This window comes from Amblyomma americanum, chromosome 1, assembly GCF_052857255.1.
Source record: "Amblyomma americanum isolate KBUSLIRL-KWMA chromosome 1, ASM5285725v1, whole genome shotgun sequence".
Lineage (NCBI taxonomy): Eukaryota > Metazoa > Arthropoda > Arachnida > Ixodida > Ixodidae > Amblyomma > Amblyomma americanum.
The window spans coordinates 101,229,566-101,246,213 of record NC_135497.1 but is presented as its reverse complement, the minus strand read 5'-3'; the positions used below and the strand labels follow the sequence as shown (position 1 = coordinate 101,246,213).

Genomic DNA, 16,648 nt, shown 5'->3' with positions numbered 1-16,648 from the left:
GTACAGGAATTCCTAAAATATAGACGTTTCTTCTGTTCCGACGGTTCTTTTACTTCCGAAACCTTTTTTAAGACTAGAGGTGTTCCTCAGGGATCGGTCCTGTCACCATTACTTTTTAACATACTCATGCGGGACGCATCTATTGAAGGTGACATCAAAGTGTATGTGCATGCGAATGACATAACCTTTTTCGATTCTGCTAGAGACATTCATTCACTATATACCAGCTACTGCAAGCCTACCTCAAAGCCCAGGAAGTATGGCTGCGTAAGTTACATTTAATTCTCAACGTGAACAAATCTTCCGTTCTCGTTTTTCCTCCAGATGTAAAGAGGGGGTCTTTATATCTGTTTACTGTTTCGAGGCGCCCAAATCACGCAAGTTGAGTCCTTAAACTACCTAGGTGCAGTATACAACCCTGATGTAGATTGGCGACCTCACATCAAAAGTATAGTCCTCAAAAGTGAGCGAGCTCTCGATTGCCTGACGCGAATCCGCATTAAGAAATTTGATATGCGCAGAGATACTCTCTTATTTCTCTATAAGACTTACGTAAAACCAATTTTAGAGCTCGGTTGTGCTCTGTTCTCCGGTTGTCCTAGATACAAAATTCAACCTCAGGTGCTTTAGGAGAGACCCGCTCTACGGCTTTGCTTGGGCTTATCAACATCAGTGGCAAATTGTGTTCATCTTTAAGCTGCGCGAAACACGGGACGCAGAGGAATAAACAATAGACGACACGAGCTCTATCTAGCGCTATCTAGCGCTATCTAGAATACACTGAGCAGAGTCTGCAGTGCAGTAAGGAAGAAGCTCGAGGGCCGGGATGACCGAGGGAGGAACAGATGCACAGTTTCACATAAAAAACCGCTTCGTCGACTGCGACACTGGAGTGGTTTATTCTATCCCGCTTTTCTGCGGCAAGACGTACATCGGCCAGACAGGCCGCTGTATAAACGAGCTGCTGTTTGAACATCGAAGCAGTTTCGTCGAGCCTTGCTGTACACTTCCGGAAATGTAAAGATTGCTTCCCCTATTTGGACAGGACAAATATCTTGTTTAGTCGCCCAGATCGGACCTGCAGGGAGTTAGTTGAGGCGTTTCTGATAAGGCAGGAGTCTGAAACATGTGTCGCTTCGCCTTCTATTAATCTCGTGGAAAAAGACATTCACGCTCTCAGGGAATGTGTGGCGACAGGTTGATAGCAGGTTCATGTCATGTATTAAGATTGCTGGTGTGCTTTTTTAAAATGACGCGATTAACCTCCCGCTGCATGCACGTACGGTTTTACGGACTATCGCGATTTTATGATATGGGTTTTTGTGTGTTTTTTCGGTTATTGCTTTTGGTGCATATATAACTAACCCTTCTAGCAATAAAAGTTCAGTTGTTAGATAGTGCTCGTGTCGTCTCGTGTTTCTTCCTCTACGTCCTGTGTTTCGCGCTGCTTAAAGATGAATCCATTCCAACTCGCCCAGTTTTCTGTTCTCGTTGACAGCAAATTGTGTCCTCTTTCTGGAAGCCAGCGTACGGGACTTAACTCGCGCTTCCAGCTCCTCACAGTGCGCACATTCTCACGGTGACTTGAGCCTATACCTGCAGTGGCTTCCCCAATTTTTACACAAATCCAGCTTTGTTTCTAGATAAGCATTGGCAGCTCTACAAACTGCCTCAATTTGTGTTTACAGAGCACGTGTTGTCTAGAATTGCAGTATCGCTTAATTAGGTCCGTGAAATGCGATAGAAATGTCCAGAGTGCACAAGTTGTTTCCTTCGACCGTACGCTGCCGCTATATGCAAAGAACTTGTTTGCCAAAGTGCTAACTGGTCTCCTGGAAAAATATCTGTTCCAGTATCCAAGCCACGTAGTTATTTTTACTGATGCATCTCAACAAGGCGAAAAAGCAGCAGTAGCTAGGTGTTAATTCCCACGCACTAGATTAGTTTTATTCTATCTGGGTCCCTTATTATACACCATTTTTTGCTGCTGAATTTCTCGCTATTGGTTTGGCCCTTGAAAAAGTTCCACGCAATATTTAATTCTCATGTAATCATTCTCTAGGACTGTCTCTCAGTCTTGGCAGCGCTTGAAAGCTCGAGGACAAGTCTCTTGTACCGATTCCAAGAAGTGCGTTTTCAGCGGATTCCAAGGCACTGTGGCATTACTTCAAATTCGGTGGCTGATTTGTTAGAAAAATGAGCCATCCACCATCACGTCCCCTTTTCGCTTTAAGTCTGTAACCAAGACTTCATCTCCTTCCATGTCGTTCCCTACCTTATTCTGATGACCACGACCCGTTATGAACATTTCCAACTACACCGGAACCTGAGCCGTGAGCCCATCCTTGCTACAGCGGACTTTGAACACTTAAAATTCCCATGGAACATAAGCTCATTCGCTTGAAGGCACTGTGAGGTTTCCACGACGTTGTTGCTCGCCAGGATTCCTCGTCTCAATCTTTACTTACGCCGTTCTGGGTTCACGCCGTCGCATCTATGTGCGTCATGCGGGGACGTTGAAACGGTAGATCATTTCATCCTCTCCTTCCGGCGGTTCGCACGGCAGAGAATTAAGTTTTTGCAAAATCCTCTCGTTCAGTTAGGGCAGCCGTTTACTCTTCCCGTCCTCCTCTCCTTCAGTGCAACCGTCAAAGGGCATCACCTTAAGCAGGTGTGTGAGCTTCTTCACAGGCATGTTATCGAAACCGGGAAATTTTTGTGTTAACTTCTCGATGCCTTTTACTTTCCTCTCAAAATTATTTTCTTTCTGATTAATTCTTTAATATTTGGTTATTCCACCCACACAGCTTTGTTTCCTCAATTTTCATTCCGATTTGCTCAAGATCTTTCAAAATTCGTTGTTTGTTTTCACATGTTCCTCTATATTTATGAGCAGCTTGAGATAAACCTGGATGAAATTTCGCCTGTTTCGATCTGCACCATACCCTGGCCAATGCCCCACCGTCGGTATGTGCCATCGCTTTTGAGGCAGCAGCAGCAGCAGCAACAACAACAACAAAGGCAACTGCAACGTTATTAACGAAGAACTTGCTAATTTATGTGACACGTTTCTACTTAGTTTTTCACAACGGGATGTTGAAACAAACTGGATTCTGTTTAAAAACAAGATGCAGAGCCTAATACAAACTTATATTCCAAGCATCACTGTTACTGAGCGATTCTTGACCATGGCTCAACGTAACGTTAAAGCGTCTCACCAACAAGAAAAAGCCACAGTTCCGGACTGCTCCCGGCAGGGGCGTCTGCTACATGCACATGTTGGTGAGTTGCGACGAGAGGTGGGCATCCTCACGAGGGCGAGCCCTCAATGAAGGCGTCCTCACTCTCACCTCATGAGGATTTCACTCGGTGAGGCTCAAAAAGCCTATTTTTAAAAATTTTGTAAAGTAGTAGGTGAAACACCCTGTATAGTACGCTAACAATGGGGCACTGGCCGGGCCTTACGGGTGGCCGCCGGTCCAACGGGAACCGTGGTACCACCCTCAACATTTTCATCATCAGCCCAGAGCCTGTCAGATGATCAGAGTGTGGAGTAAAACATGTAGAAATTATACCCAGTAAGGCCGTTGAATTCCCAAGTCCTAAACCTTGTTTCCCGGAACGAAGTCCGATTTCATCTCAGTGAGGATTCAAAGAACTGGCTGCAGCACAAAAAAATGCTTCTACGAAATTCTACTCTCTAATCAAAGCTTGCTGGCGGCGTTGGTGTTGAATTCTTTTATTCACAGTGTGAGTAGTTCAGTACAGTCGTATCTTCTTTCTATTTTCTATTTTCGCTGGCATTACGGTATAGGAAAGCGGCGCCGCAGTGTGGTAGGCAAAGCCAACCAGTCTTATACTATGGAAATGAAGCGGCAGCTTAATGGGGCTAAGGCACTAAATTTTAAGGCTATGAAGAGCATGCTGCAGGCTTCTCCTGTATTCAAGGGCACCCATGACGAAGTACTGGATATTACAAACATTTGCAAGTAATTTTAATTCGGCTCCAAAAAGTTCTAAAATGCTCTTTCTCATGATTTGGAGCCATCGCTAGCGCGGCAGTTAGTGACGTTACCTCAAAAGAACGAATGCACTACGTCATAGCGCAATAATAATGTGACGTAGATTAGCGTGCCACTGACTGGAGTGCTTCGACCTTTGACTGACTGCGTGGTTGCTCGGTGCCGTCCCTCGCTTGCGAGACTTTTCTGTGCGTGTTGTACTAGAAAATATAGCCGGCAGTTTGCACGCTCACGAACCTGTTACGGCGACGTTCAACGTGTGAGCGTGTTTGTTCGTGGCAGCCAGCCTTGGAACGCTGCGACAACCATGCCTTTGACCTACTGCGTGATGGGCTTCTGCCCAAGCAAAGCCGGAGACGGCGCGGTGTTGCATAAGTTCCCTCGGGACAAAGAGCAAAGGGACGCGTGGATAAAGTTTGTTCGTGCCGCCGGGCGGCACTATTGGACACCGGCTAAGAGCAGCGTGCTTTGTTCACTTCACTTTTCGATGGACTCGTACTACAGCACGTATGCGGCCGAGCTTAAGATTCCAACGCAGCGGCGCCTAAGACCCGGTGCTGTGCCGACGGTGTATCCCGCTGCTGCTCGTCGTCTCCTTGCACAAGAAACGGGAGCAACTTCTCCGAACCGTCAGGTGTGTATTATGTTGTTGTTGTTGACCTCACACAATGGCACATACCCACAAGGGGGATTGGCCATAACCAGGCGGTGACTATTTAAATGACCACTTGCATGTGGCAAGCATGTGATTATGTCCGATGGTAATGGCTGTAGCGACGTTTGTTGCCGGTGACTGTAAGTCTGGTGTGTTTGATATTTTGCGCAGTGTATCGCTGGCGTTGGCGGCGATCGTGACGGTTCCTGCGACATGCCGGCCATGGACGAAGTATCTTCACGTAAGTTTCGATCGTACCCTAATATGCAAAGTGCGTAAACACAAAATCCGAACAAATAGATTCGGTCTTTGAAATTCACGATGTTAAGAATCACTACGGCGGAGCAATTGCCAGCAGAATAATCGCGAGGCTAATTTACCAGTAGCTTACAATAACCCCAGCTCAACTTGGCGCACAATTTTATTGATAAATCCATAAATGAACCACTAACAATATAATTTAAGGCGCCGAATTTCCTATCATGTTCTATATGGCTGTTGTGCCATTTTAGGGAGGATGTGGCCACAATTATCTGTTTATACTCGTAGAACTGGCTGACCTGTCTGTGTAGCACAGAAATGAACGAACCACTGGCATGATTGTGGCACACATGTTGCATATGCTGTATGCTCTGTGCGCACAAATTATCAGTTAAACATGCCTCCTAGACTTCTGTGATCATCTTTTCTTCCAGCACTTGGGCATCGCTCCTGCGCGCCATCACCACCTTGTGGAGCCACAGCAGGAGTTGCACACAGTTCATATGACTCCCAGACGCAGTGCTCTGTGCAGGTGTCAGTAAAGGCGACACAGGCCAATTCATATAAAAAAATGAGGAGCATCGGTGTGCAGACAAAAGGTGTGAACTGAACTGTGGGTGCGTATGAAAACAGCTAGCATGTCTGACCTTTATTGAATTTATGTGAAAAGCATGTGTGCGCACATGTTTTTATGTTTGCCACTACTGAGCATTGACGAGTTTGGATATGCCAAGGAGTGTGTTTGTGGCGCAGCTTTGCAGTAAGCAGTGTATTATTGCATGAGTAGCAGCGCATGGTTGTTTGCCTGCCATAGGGAATTCTGTAAACTGTTTGTCACCTGACGGCCTGCCTCATTGCTTGAGATGCAAGTGTAAACAAAGACACAAGTAACAGCAACTTTTATGTCTAGGTGAATTGGGACAGTGGGAAGGCATGCTGTGTGGAGTTATAGAGGCCGTGACTAATGGCGTATTCCAGCTGGTGGTCATGTGCAGAGCTCTGAATCTCATCATCATCAGCCTGACTACGCCCATTGCAGGGCAAAGGCCTCTCCTATGTCTCTCCAATTAACCCTGTCCTAATTGCCAGTTGCATCCACCCTATGCCTGCAGACTTCTTAATTTCATCCGTCCACCTAACTTTCTGTCGCCCCCTGCTACTCTTGCTTTCTCTTAGAATCCACTCCGTGACCCTTAAGGACCTGCGGTTATCTTGCCTTCGCATTACATGCCCTGCCCAAGCCCATTTTTTCCTCTTGATTTTCGACTAGGATGTCATTAACCTGTGTGCGTTCCCTCACCCACTCTGCCTGCTTCTGGTCTCTTAACGTTACATTTATAATTTTTCTTTCCATGGCTCGCTGTGTTGTCCGTTACTTAAGCTGAACCCTTTTCGTTAGCCTCCACGTTTCTGCCCCCTAGATGAATACCAGTAAGATGCGGCTGTTATACACAGTGAATCTGTGAAGGAGGAAATAATCTGTCCTAGCCTATAACAACTCGGGATTTGAATCCAATACACCTATTGAAGCACACTTTTCAGTTCATGGAGGATGTAAACATGCTCCAAATCTCTTTTTGGAAAACTCCCTAACATACGATACAAGGACTTGAAGTCAGTCCTTTGATAAGTGGCCGTGTTATAGTGTGAGCATACATGGTGTTCAGTGCGGAAAGAGCATGCATGCGCTATCTCATCTTCACATTGTGTTGCCTTTGCATAATGCATTCAAGTGCAGTATCAGGTGATGTGGACAGTTCATTTGCTAGTTGCCTTGGGATAGAGCATATGATTCAGTTGCTAGTGTTGCTTATTTGTGCTCTGATGACTCCTGTGGTAGGTTTTTGTGCTGTAATCTCACTGGAGAGTGCAGTGCTCTTAAGCAACACACTTAGTGCTGATACATTTTTTTTTTGGTGGACCCTCTAACAAAACTTAGTGTTTTTCTTCTAGGCGAGTGTTAGACATGCACTACCAGAGCATACTTGTTGCATTATGCATACTTTTTTCTAAGCTGCTGTGTTTCTTTGCTCTTTACTCTTCACACTTCAGCCTTAGTGTGTGTACATTTACAATAGCCTCTAATCTTGCCTTGCAGGATGTCAAACTGACTGCGATTTTGCAGACATCGTGCTGCCAGAGGATTGGCAACCTAGGTGCTCCACACCACAGTCACCAGAAATGTCTGTCACTTTTCACGACAACTCCAAATATGATACATATGAGCCATCTTTGGAGCACTTGGAAGCGTAAGTGCGTCTAATGGCTAAAATCTGATTTTCCCTTCCTATGCATGGGGTACTGATGTGTTGGTATGTTGGTCAATACACACTCTTGCGCCACATAAGTTTTGTCAACATATTTGCTCTAAATAGTTGACATTTTTTTAGTAATACATCTGAGAAGCTTTGCTTGTGCGTGGAAAAATGTGAAGCATGCAACACAAAAAGATAAGTTGTTTTAAAGGCAATATAAATTTCCATTGCAGCTCTGCCACTCAACCGACAACTCCTCGTAAATTCATTGTATATGAGGAAAACCTCCTGCACCGCATGAAATTTTGCAGGCAGTGCCACTTCCAGCAGAGTCATCAGTACAGGTATGGGAACCATTGCTCTAATGCTAAGCTGTTGCAGCACAGTTTTTCTAGAATTTCTTGCTATCATTTTGTCAATCTGATAACTTCTGTCCTTTCTTGTATTTCTAAAATGTCTGCCTAAAAAGACAGCACAGACATATTTCTTGCATGCTGTACGTTTCAGTACAAAAACATTTTCATTCACGTTCAAGCGTCTACAAAAATAGGAGGTTACACTGGCCACACAGGTGCTTCAGTGATCATTGAATGCAACGTTCATTACAAATCCCAAGGTACAAGTGATCACCCAGTCTGTTTCAGGGTTGTTGAAAACCATATGTGATGGCGGACTTGTCCTTATGCTACTTGATATTTTTTTTGTCTAACGCTATGTAGAAGTCGCATAACAGGAGCTTTAATCCCGCATTCTAGCATATTTAAAGGACTGTGTGGGTGTGTATTCTTGTGTGTGCAGGTTATTGGCTCTCTTGCCGTTGTGACATCAACGTGCCAGGATGGACACCTTTTAAGTTGGCACAGTCAGCCCAAGAAGAAGCGATTTGCCATGGGCAATATTGTTCTGGCTGCCTCAATTCTGTTCACTGGCTCAAGCCCAACACAAGTTCTTAGGTTTTTGCAGAGTGCGGGTATTGCCTGCTTCACAAAGTGGACCTATTACCGCATACAGAAGGACATTTTGGTCCTGGCTGCACACAAGGTGGGCATAATTTGTTAGCACTGTCTTTGTGTCCACTAGAAAAATAGCTTTCACATAAGCAAGGTCATACAGCTAATGTCACGGATAAATTTTTTAGGCATGTTTTTGGGTGCCTAGTCATGAGAAAAGTGACATTATTTTTACGTAGCACTATGCTTCCCATTGCTATGGGTGTATTGTTATAAGCATTGCATTACAGTTATTGCCTTTTCCCTTTATTTTTCTCTGGGCCTTTAGCGTTGCTTATGTACTAATATGTCTCTATTTTTTGCTGCAGCTTTGGAAATGCCAAAAAGGTTCTCTCTTAAACAACTTAAGCACAACTGGTGCCCAGCTGGCAGGCGACAGTCTTGCAGATTCACCAGGCTATTTGCGCTAATTACGGAACATACTCGCTGATGGACACGTCACTAAAACGCATAACTGACGTGCAGCTTGTGCAGGTAAAAGACTTTCCAGTTTTCTCGTGTGGAGTGCATCCACTTTGGTCACTTCTAACTTTTCTTTCACTTGATCTCCTGTTGCAGTCAAATGAGGTCTCGTGCAGTTCTGCCATGGAGCTGGAGGGATTAAAGAGGTTCCTGAGGGTGCTTGACAGCCAAAAAGTTCGTGTCATTAAACTTGTCACAGACAGGCACACCCAGGTGCGCAGCCACTTGCTGAAAGAGCGACCTGATGTCCCCCACTGCATTGATGCTTGGCATGTAGCCAAATGTTAGTACCTCACTCTTTCCAGTTCGTCATTGATCTGCTGTCTGCCGGGAGACTGCACTCTGAATGAGCAGTAGTACATGAAGTGCAGCAGGCCAAATAGGGGATGACAGAGGTTGCCATGTCAGCACTGTAGGAAGCTTTAACTGGTGTAAATACTCTCATCCTGGTGTTCAATCCTGGAAGTTAACTTTCCTTGCAAGCTGTTAATATTGCAAAATTATTGCTACGAAAGAGTACTTCCGCCTTTTTTTTTATCATTAAAACATAGGTGTGCTGTTCACCATGCATAGCATTCAAGCTGTGCATACCTGTTGTGTGTTCATGTGTGGGTTCTGTCATGCAGATTGATATTTACTTATGAACATCGCCTAACTTTTCAAAGAATTAACAGTGTCCAGATGATCATGGAAGACAAACTTTCAGTTGGCTGAGAGCTTTATTGGTGATGCGGGTGTTCTAATTACTGTTTAAACGGCAGCTAAGAATACTTGCTTGTTTTTTTTTTGTGCAGGGCTAAAAAAGAAGCTGCAGGCTGTATCAAGATCACGAGGCTGCGATCTCATTGGAGAGTGGGTGACGTCAATCATCAACCACTTGTACTTTTCAGTGAAGACTGGTGGAGCCAGGGGTGAGCTTGCGGTGGCCGTTTGGCGATCATTTCTAAACAACGTGCAGAACAAGCACTGTAAGCACAGTGATGAATATCCCAACTGTGACCACGGGGACCTCTTGCCCAGAAAGTGGATCTTGCCAGGTAATTCTGTCGTGTCAAGTAACTTGGCATTTATATTGTAGAGATCGCTTTTTGCTGTTTCAATGCTGGCGGTCCAAATGATTACCCTTGATTGTCATGATCATGATAAAGTGTCTGGTTGATGCGTTGCAAACAAGAGGAATGTAGACCTGCTCATTGGTGCATTCTTCATGATTTACTCTGACAGCCCTTCAAAAGTTTTCCGCTTCTATATAATGCTGTATCCTTCTATTTCATGTGACCAGGTACCGATGCATTTATAAAGCTGAGGGTTATAGCTGAAAACAGCCGCCTGCTTATCGACATCAAGCAGGTGTCAGCGTCATGCCAGACATCAAGCGTGGAGTCATTCCATTCATTGGTCAATAGGCTCGCACTAAAGAGCTTCACATTTTTCTTCTATGGAATGCTGGCAAGGTATGAAAGTATTGATTTCTTTACATACGCATCAGCAATACACTTATATAATTCTGTGCTAGATGTTATAAAGGGCGGCAGTAATGTGTCTAAAATACCTACCCTGGTGTGTTTACAAATTCTTTGTTGTCCATGCAAAAAATATCAATATATCTAACTGTTTGCCATGTTAGGAGCTGAAGAGCTACATGAGATGTCTCAATAAAACTACAGCCATGCAGCCTGGTTTAGTTTTATTTAAAACTAATGGAACACCACATGACCGCAGTTTACGAAATGGGACAAGATGTTTTGTACTATACACTTCCTTGTGTTTGCTACTGCGCCAGCTACAATATTTCTGCACGGTGGCGTACAAAACAATACAAAGCCCTAAAGCAGGCATTCTCAGACGGGTCCATGAAACAGCAGGGTTCCTTGAAGCACGTTTTGGGTTTCTCGGAGCATCCGAACATGTTTCTGTCTCAACTTCCTTCTTTCCTTTACCCACTGTTGTGCAAATAATTTTGTGTGAATATCTGCATTGACAGTCATGTCTGCGGCAAGCACGTCAAGGATGTTGGTTCACAGTGGTAACAAGGTAGAGGAGCAAGTAGTGAGTGATCATCTGCACTTACAGAGGCTTTACTTAACATGCTCAGAGCTGCAGAGTCACGGCCTGCAGTGACACTGCAGAGAAAACAAAAATTGGCCTTCAATTCAGGTGGCAAATGCACTGTGCTGAGGCACATTGTGTGACAACATTCCACCCATTTATTTGTGATGGGAATGCCATGCTCACAGTGCAGCACGCATGTAGCTACGGTCGAGCAGACTTGTAACGGCCAAAGGTATAACGAAATCTTTCTTAATACGAAATCAGGGTGGTGTTATGGTCAAAATATGTGTTATGAATATGGCACTGCGTCTTGGATAAAACAAACAACTGTGGCCACACCGCTCAGTTTTGACAAACGAGGAGGTGCCGCAAACTTTCCCCTGAAAGAGATAGAGAGAAACAACTTTATTGATTCGAGCTCGACGTCTGCTTAGACGCCGTCGATGGGAGTGGTTCCCTCTTCACGGGACCCATATGCTTCCCTAGCCGCCTGGCCCCTGGAGATCAGGACGAGCTGGTCTTCCACGGCGGGGCTGGTTAGCAAGGTCACCCATCACTCGGTAAGGGAGGGCGAGGGATGGGGTGGGGTAGTGGTTGCCCCTGAAGTTATAAAATGCAGAGGTGAATGCAAGAAGGCATGTCTCCCGCCAGCATGCTGACGAAAGCTGGTCTCCCAGCTCTTGTATTCTCCCCCAAAGATTGTGCTAACCCCTAATAAAAAAGTCGGTGTTGAAATTGCTGCTAAGTGACAGCCAAGCATACCCAGACAGGCTACAAGGTCAGTTGCTGTACACATGTGCAGCAAACTATACCGCACACTGCCGGTGATCAACCACTGGTAGCGGTACAAGAAGTTTGAATGCTGGTCTCGAGATATGTTTGCTGGTAAATCCGATCATGTGACTTGCATTGCCTACACAACCGGATCTCCACCTTGTGCACTGCTGCCGGTGCAGGCAGTGCACAGACCGCAGCGAGTTTGTGTCACCCTTGTATAGATCGAAGCAGTGCACACTGATGAGTGAAAACTGAAATCAGACTTTAGGCGACAGTTTTCGGGTAAAGAATAGGTTCCCACCTGTTTTGAAGGTCTGTGCGGCTGTACCTACTTCCGTGCAAAGGTTGCTTCAAGAACCTAACAACTGCAGCAGGGTGTCGCTTTATTTAAAGTCCAGTACACTGCACAAGTGCTTTACACAAGTATTGCACATACTGTATGTTCTGCATACACATGCACTGCGATCACTTCGTTGATGCCTTTTTCCAACTTTGTTTAGGATTGAAGCTAAGGATGCCTACCTACTAGCAGTTTCCATTAATGCTGCAGTCACTATTGGTATTTTTGCATACCTAAAGCGGCTCGTCTGCAGCAGCGGTCTGAGCCAGGAGCATACGGTCGCACTGGAGAACTTAGAAAATGACTTGATAGGCCCTGCTTTGAAGGAACAGAGGTGCACAACAGACTTTTTAGAGAAATGAACACCACTTTTGTCTGACTTATATTTTGGCTGTAATAAGGCAAGTCGACTTACTATCTTGGGATGGTGTTGCGCACAGGACAAGATGTACATAGGAAAGAGCAGAAGATGACAGAACTGTCATCTTCTGCTCTTTCCTATGTACATCTTTCGTGTGCACAATGCCAGCCCAAGAGAGCTATGCACCAACTGGCCCCGCAAGTTCTTCTACATTAATGCACTTACTATGAACTTCGGATGCAACGGACAAAATCCGTGTGAATATCAGGTTCATATACATGGGCACGACTGTTTAAGTTCTTTTCACATGAAAGCATTCTATGAGGTCAGCTGTGTGTTCATTTTAGCCAATGTTTAGGTAGAGATGTGCACTTCTGACTTTGTGCATGTTCCTGCACAGGACACAACTGGCTGCATTGCATTATAATGAGAACGCTGACAGGTTGCAAGGAAGAACTTCCTTGGGCGAGCAGCGATGGGCAGTCAAATACCCGAAGGGAAGGAAAAGCAAGCCAGTGGCATGCCCATTCAAAGAACCTGCAACCAATGGTGCGTAAAGAGCTCCAGAGGGAAGGAAAAACTTTAATGCCTACGGTGCAGGCACCATAGTTTTCAGTTTTTTTTTCCTTAGGATCGATGCACGATTCAGAACTAATAGCTAAAAAATAATAATGTCTGATAGTGCTGCAATGCATAAAGAGCATCAAAATGCACTGTGCCGGTTAACATTGGCACTGTTTGCTGCAAGTGCATGGTTCAGAACTAATAGGTAAGAAAAGATAATGCACGAGAAATGATAAAATGATAATGCAAAAAAAGTACATGCGTGCAGCCAAACAAAAAACTGAAAAAAAAACAATGATGTCACTGAGACTTCTCACCCTGCTGTAGTACAACCTCAAGGCTGTTTGTTTTCAACTACTTGCTGTAATTTATTTCTGTGATTTCAAACTAAATTCTACTTACACCACTGCAGCAGGTACCCCACTTTCTTATGTTTTTTTTTTTTCGCTTGTTTTGTGCAGACTACATTGGGAATCTCCTTGAAATTGTTGAAGAGCTTTTGGACAGCAGCAGCTTTGGCGCTGCACACCTCTGTGCCCTACCTCCACCGCCGCCACCCCTTACAAGCTATTTTGACCCTGTGGACAAGGCCGCACTAGTGCGGGACCACCTCAAGTTTTGCACCACGAAAAGACAACCCTAGTGTTATTACAGGCACAGATGATGAGAATGTGTGATGTGGTCGCACACACATCTTTTGTGGAGGTGGCAGTTGTCACATATTTCGCACAAGCACGTCTTAACGTCCCAGAGTGCCAGATGGGCTGTGAGAGATGCTGTAGTGAAAGGCTCTGGATTAATTACGTGCAGAGTGTAGAGGTGTTCAGTAAGAAGAGATGCAGCGACGAGAGTATACTGAGGTCTAGAATTAGCCTCGTTTTGAGGAGAGACGCCAAGAGGTCCAACAAGTGAGTCTGAAAAGGGCCATATTGCATTCAGATTTAGCTGTGGATAACCACCAAGATCGGTGACGCTTTCATTTCCAACAAAGTGAAGCATTCTTGTTTATGCTGGAAGTAGGTACTGCTCCTCTGCTCTCTAAAGCCTGTTCTTGGACCAGTACCAGTATTGCCTTTACATCTGAACTGTTTTCCTTCGAGCACGAGATAGAGGAACACCTGTGTCTCCTCCTTGGTCACTGGCACCCACTTCATGTGAGAGGCCTTGCTAAGTATGCCGACATTGAGCTTCGCAGCTATTTTTTTGGCAGGCTTCATCAAATATTGATACCAGGTCACCATTTAGAGAAAGTTGTGTATTCTAGCAGTTCAGCCTATAAAGTGGCAGCAAAAAATATCTTCTTGGAATGTGCCTGAAAACAAAACCAAAGAGAGGCTCCAGGTGAATAATGTTCCTGTTTGTTCACTGACACGCACTCAGTGTCATCTGTGCCTTTATATTCATTTTATGTCAGGATCTGATCACGAACTCGTCTCTGTGTGCTTCGCTTGAAAAAGACACTGTATGCCTTTGTCTCAATTGTCGTTAACAGAATAACTAGATAACAAAGAAATGCATTGTTTTTCCAGTAATAGGCCAGCAGTACTTGTGTAGACACTAAAAAAACCATGCTGCCGTGCCAAAAAGAACTTGCAAGTGGTAGACAAAAATTAATTGTCTACACTGCCTTTTGTTATAAAACTAACGATGTAGGCTGTAGATGACCCTCTTGTCAACTGTTCTAGGAGCAAACCAGCACAAACAAGATCGACTCATCACAAACTTTTTAGATCCAAGTTAACTTGGGTGGTGTCGGCTTGTCCGAACCACTCAGTGAGATTCTTCGGCTTATGTTGGATGTGTAACGGATGGTTACTGGAGAAGATTTCAAGGCAAGGATAAGGTAATCAGGGGCAGCCAAAAGTCAGATGGGGAGGTGAATCTAAGAAATTTGCTGGGATACAGTGGCCATGTGTAGAGCCAAACAGGAATAATTGAAGATTGTTGGGAAAGGGCTGGGTCACGCAACAGACAATCCAGCCCATCGGAAGCTACTGGAATATGTAGGAGTGGTTGCATGTTATGCCTACAGTCCTATGCTCCATCTCGCAAGATGTTTGCAGCACTACGGATGGCGGACCTCTCGTGCAAGCATAGTCCCTCAAATATTTGAGCAGGACTGTTAACCAAACAACAAGCACAGCAATTCAAAACATATTTTGGACTGATAGATTTAAATAGTAGAGAGTGTTTCAATCACTGCTGAAATTAACAAAGCTCGTGCGGACACAGCTCTGCAGACACCTGCTGCGAGCTAGTGATGCGTCGCCATTTGTCTACATGGCGTCGGCTTTGTCGCTTGTGTGTCCTACACCGACCGTGCGCTGTTTTCCTAAGCAGGCGAAGCAGCTCGCTTCTTGAAGCGCTTCGCGTAGAATGCGGGGGTAGTTCAACTACGAATGCGCTCATCAAGAGGGCGACAACAAAACTCACCCAGGGGAGCAAGCGAACGCTTCACCAGTGGACAATGGGCCGAGCGTTGTCACCTAAAAAGCCGGCAGTGTTATAGTGATGGACTATGAGCCATATGATTCTGTGCAACAGGATAAAGTGCCACGGGTGGGCCTCAAAAAGGGCATACAGGCTTGGCTGTCCGGAAAAGGTGTCGCATGGAGCAGCAACATGATGAAGGCCATGCTCATGAAACTTGTCAACAGCGTGAACACAGGTGCGGACCGATACCGTGTGGACTCCATCGCTGCAGCTGCTGGCCATCCGCTGCCAACCGAACCCGATTTAGCTTGTTTAGAGCGACGGCAAGGGTTTCATGGCCAGTCAAAACAAGACGTTTTTGCTCCAAGACGTGGAGCCTCTTGTTTGGCAAGACATCATGCAAGTGATTGCTGAGAAATGGAAGAATTATGTGCAGCATGTTATCAATGAGGAAGATATGATGACAAAACTGGACCACATCATCGACATTGTTGTTGACCAAGGACTGGCGATTGTTGTCAACCTGGGAGACGACACAACCAGCAGTGCTGAATGGAGTTGTGATGAGGATGATGAAATGAGCCCCTTTAACGTGCTAACGTGGCTCCTTATATCAGCATGCTCAAGTCGGAGCCATTCAGTACTGTTGCAGTGAGAGTAACGAAAATGAGAATGACATCGTCTCTGACGAGATATGGCAGATGCCGTAGTGGAGGGCTCGGGATGTATTTTGACTTCTTGTGCATCGACTTTTTCACAGCACATAAGCTTGTTTTGCATTTCACCAGCATCGGCATTCTGCTGCTTCTGCCTGCATTCGACCCAGCTTACTAGTGCAGTGACCACACTGGAATAAATAAAATTATAGGTCCGTTCGATTCGCCTGCACTACATGAACAAGTTCTCGCGGTGCTGCACTTAGCCATTCGTTTCAGCGGTGCAAGATGGTGCCGTCTGCACGATGAGAGTCGTTTAATAAAAGTGCAGACATTGTGCAAGTCTAGTTCAGGAAAGTTCAGGAAAACTGTGCACCTCCTCAGTGGTCGGTGCCGAAATGGTGCAGCTGCAGCTGCCATGGAAGCATATGATGGCTTGTGCTTTGCGATAAACGGCGGTGATTCTCAAATTATTCCACTCGTCGATGAGAACGCTGCCTCAAACAGGCCCACCAACTCTTATGGAACGTAATTGGCCACCCGAGAATGTGGCGACGGAGGTGGGGAAGGTGGCCCTGGCCGGCACTTTGCATCTCTTGACCATCGTGCCCGCGACGGACCCATCAGCGGCGTCTTTCCTTTGTACTAATAAAGTTATATTAGTACTCGAAGCCAGTTATGTTAACTAAAAAGTAAACGCATGCAGCGCATGATGCACGTTGTTGCAACAACTGCTTAACATGCAAGTCGGCGCTCGCACACCTCAGTCGTGTTCAGTAGAACACACGTGCGTTTCGCTT

The 16,648-nt window shown here is 45.3% G+C and overlaps 1 protein-coding gene and 2 long non-coding RNA genes across 3 annotated transcripts; all 3 read left to right on the top strand.

Annotated features, from left to right (window-relative positions):
* Window positions 1-5,382: 5,382 nt before the first annotated feature.
* LOC144134545 (uncharacterized) lies at window positions 5,383-7,500 on the top strand. Its single transcript, XR_013315145.1, has 3 exons — window positions 5,383-5,555; window positions 7,037-7,187; window positions 7,427-7,500. It is a non-coding gene; the product is annotated as an uncharacterized LOC144134545 (long non-coding RNA).
* A 559-nt stretch (window positions 7,501-8,059) lies between these two features.
* LOC144134537 (uncharacterized) lies at window positions 8,060-9,577 on the top strand. The gene is made up of 3 exons (XR_013315144.1): window positions 8,060-8,234; window positions 8,512-8,948; window positions 9,460-9,577. It is a non-coding gene; the product is annotated as an uncharacterized LOC144134537 (long non-coding RNA).
* Window positions 9,578-12,448: 2,871 nt separating this feature from the next.
* On the top strand, window positions 12,449-16,648 carry LOC144134526 (uncharacterized). The gene is made up of 2 exons (XM_077667437.1): window positions 12,449-12,744; window positions 13,221-16,648. The coding sequence occupies exons 1-2, from the start codon at window positions 12,582-12,584 to the stop codon at window positions 13,400-13,402; spliced, it is 345 nt and encodes a 114-aa protein (XP_077523563.1). The 5' UTR covers window positions 12,449-12,581; the 3' UTR covers window positions 13,403-16,648.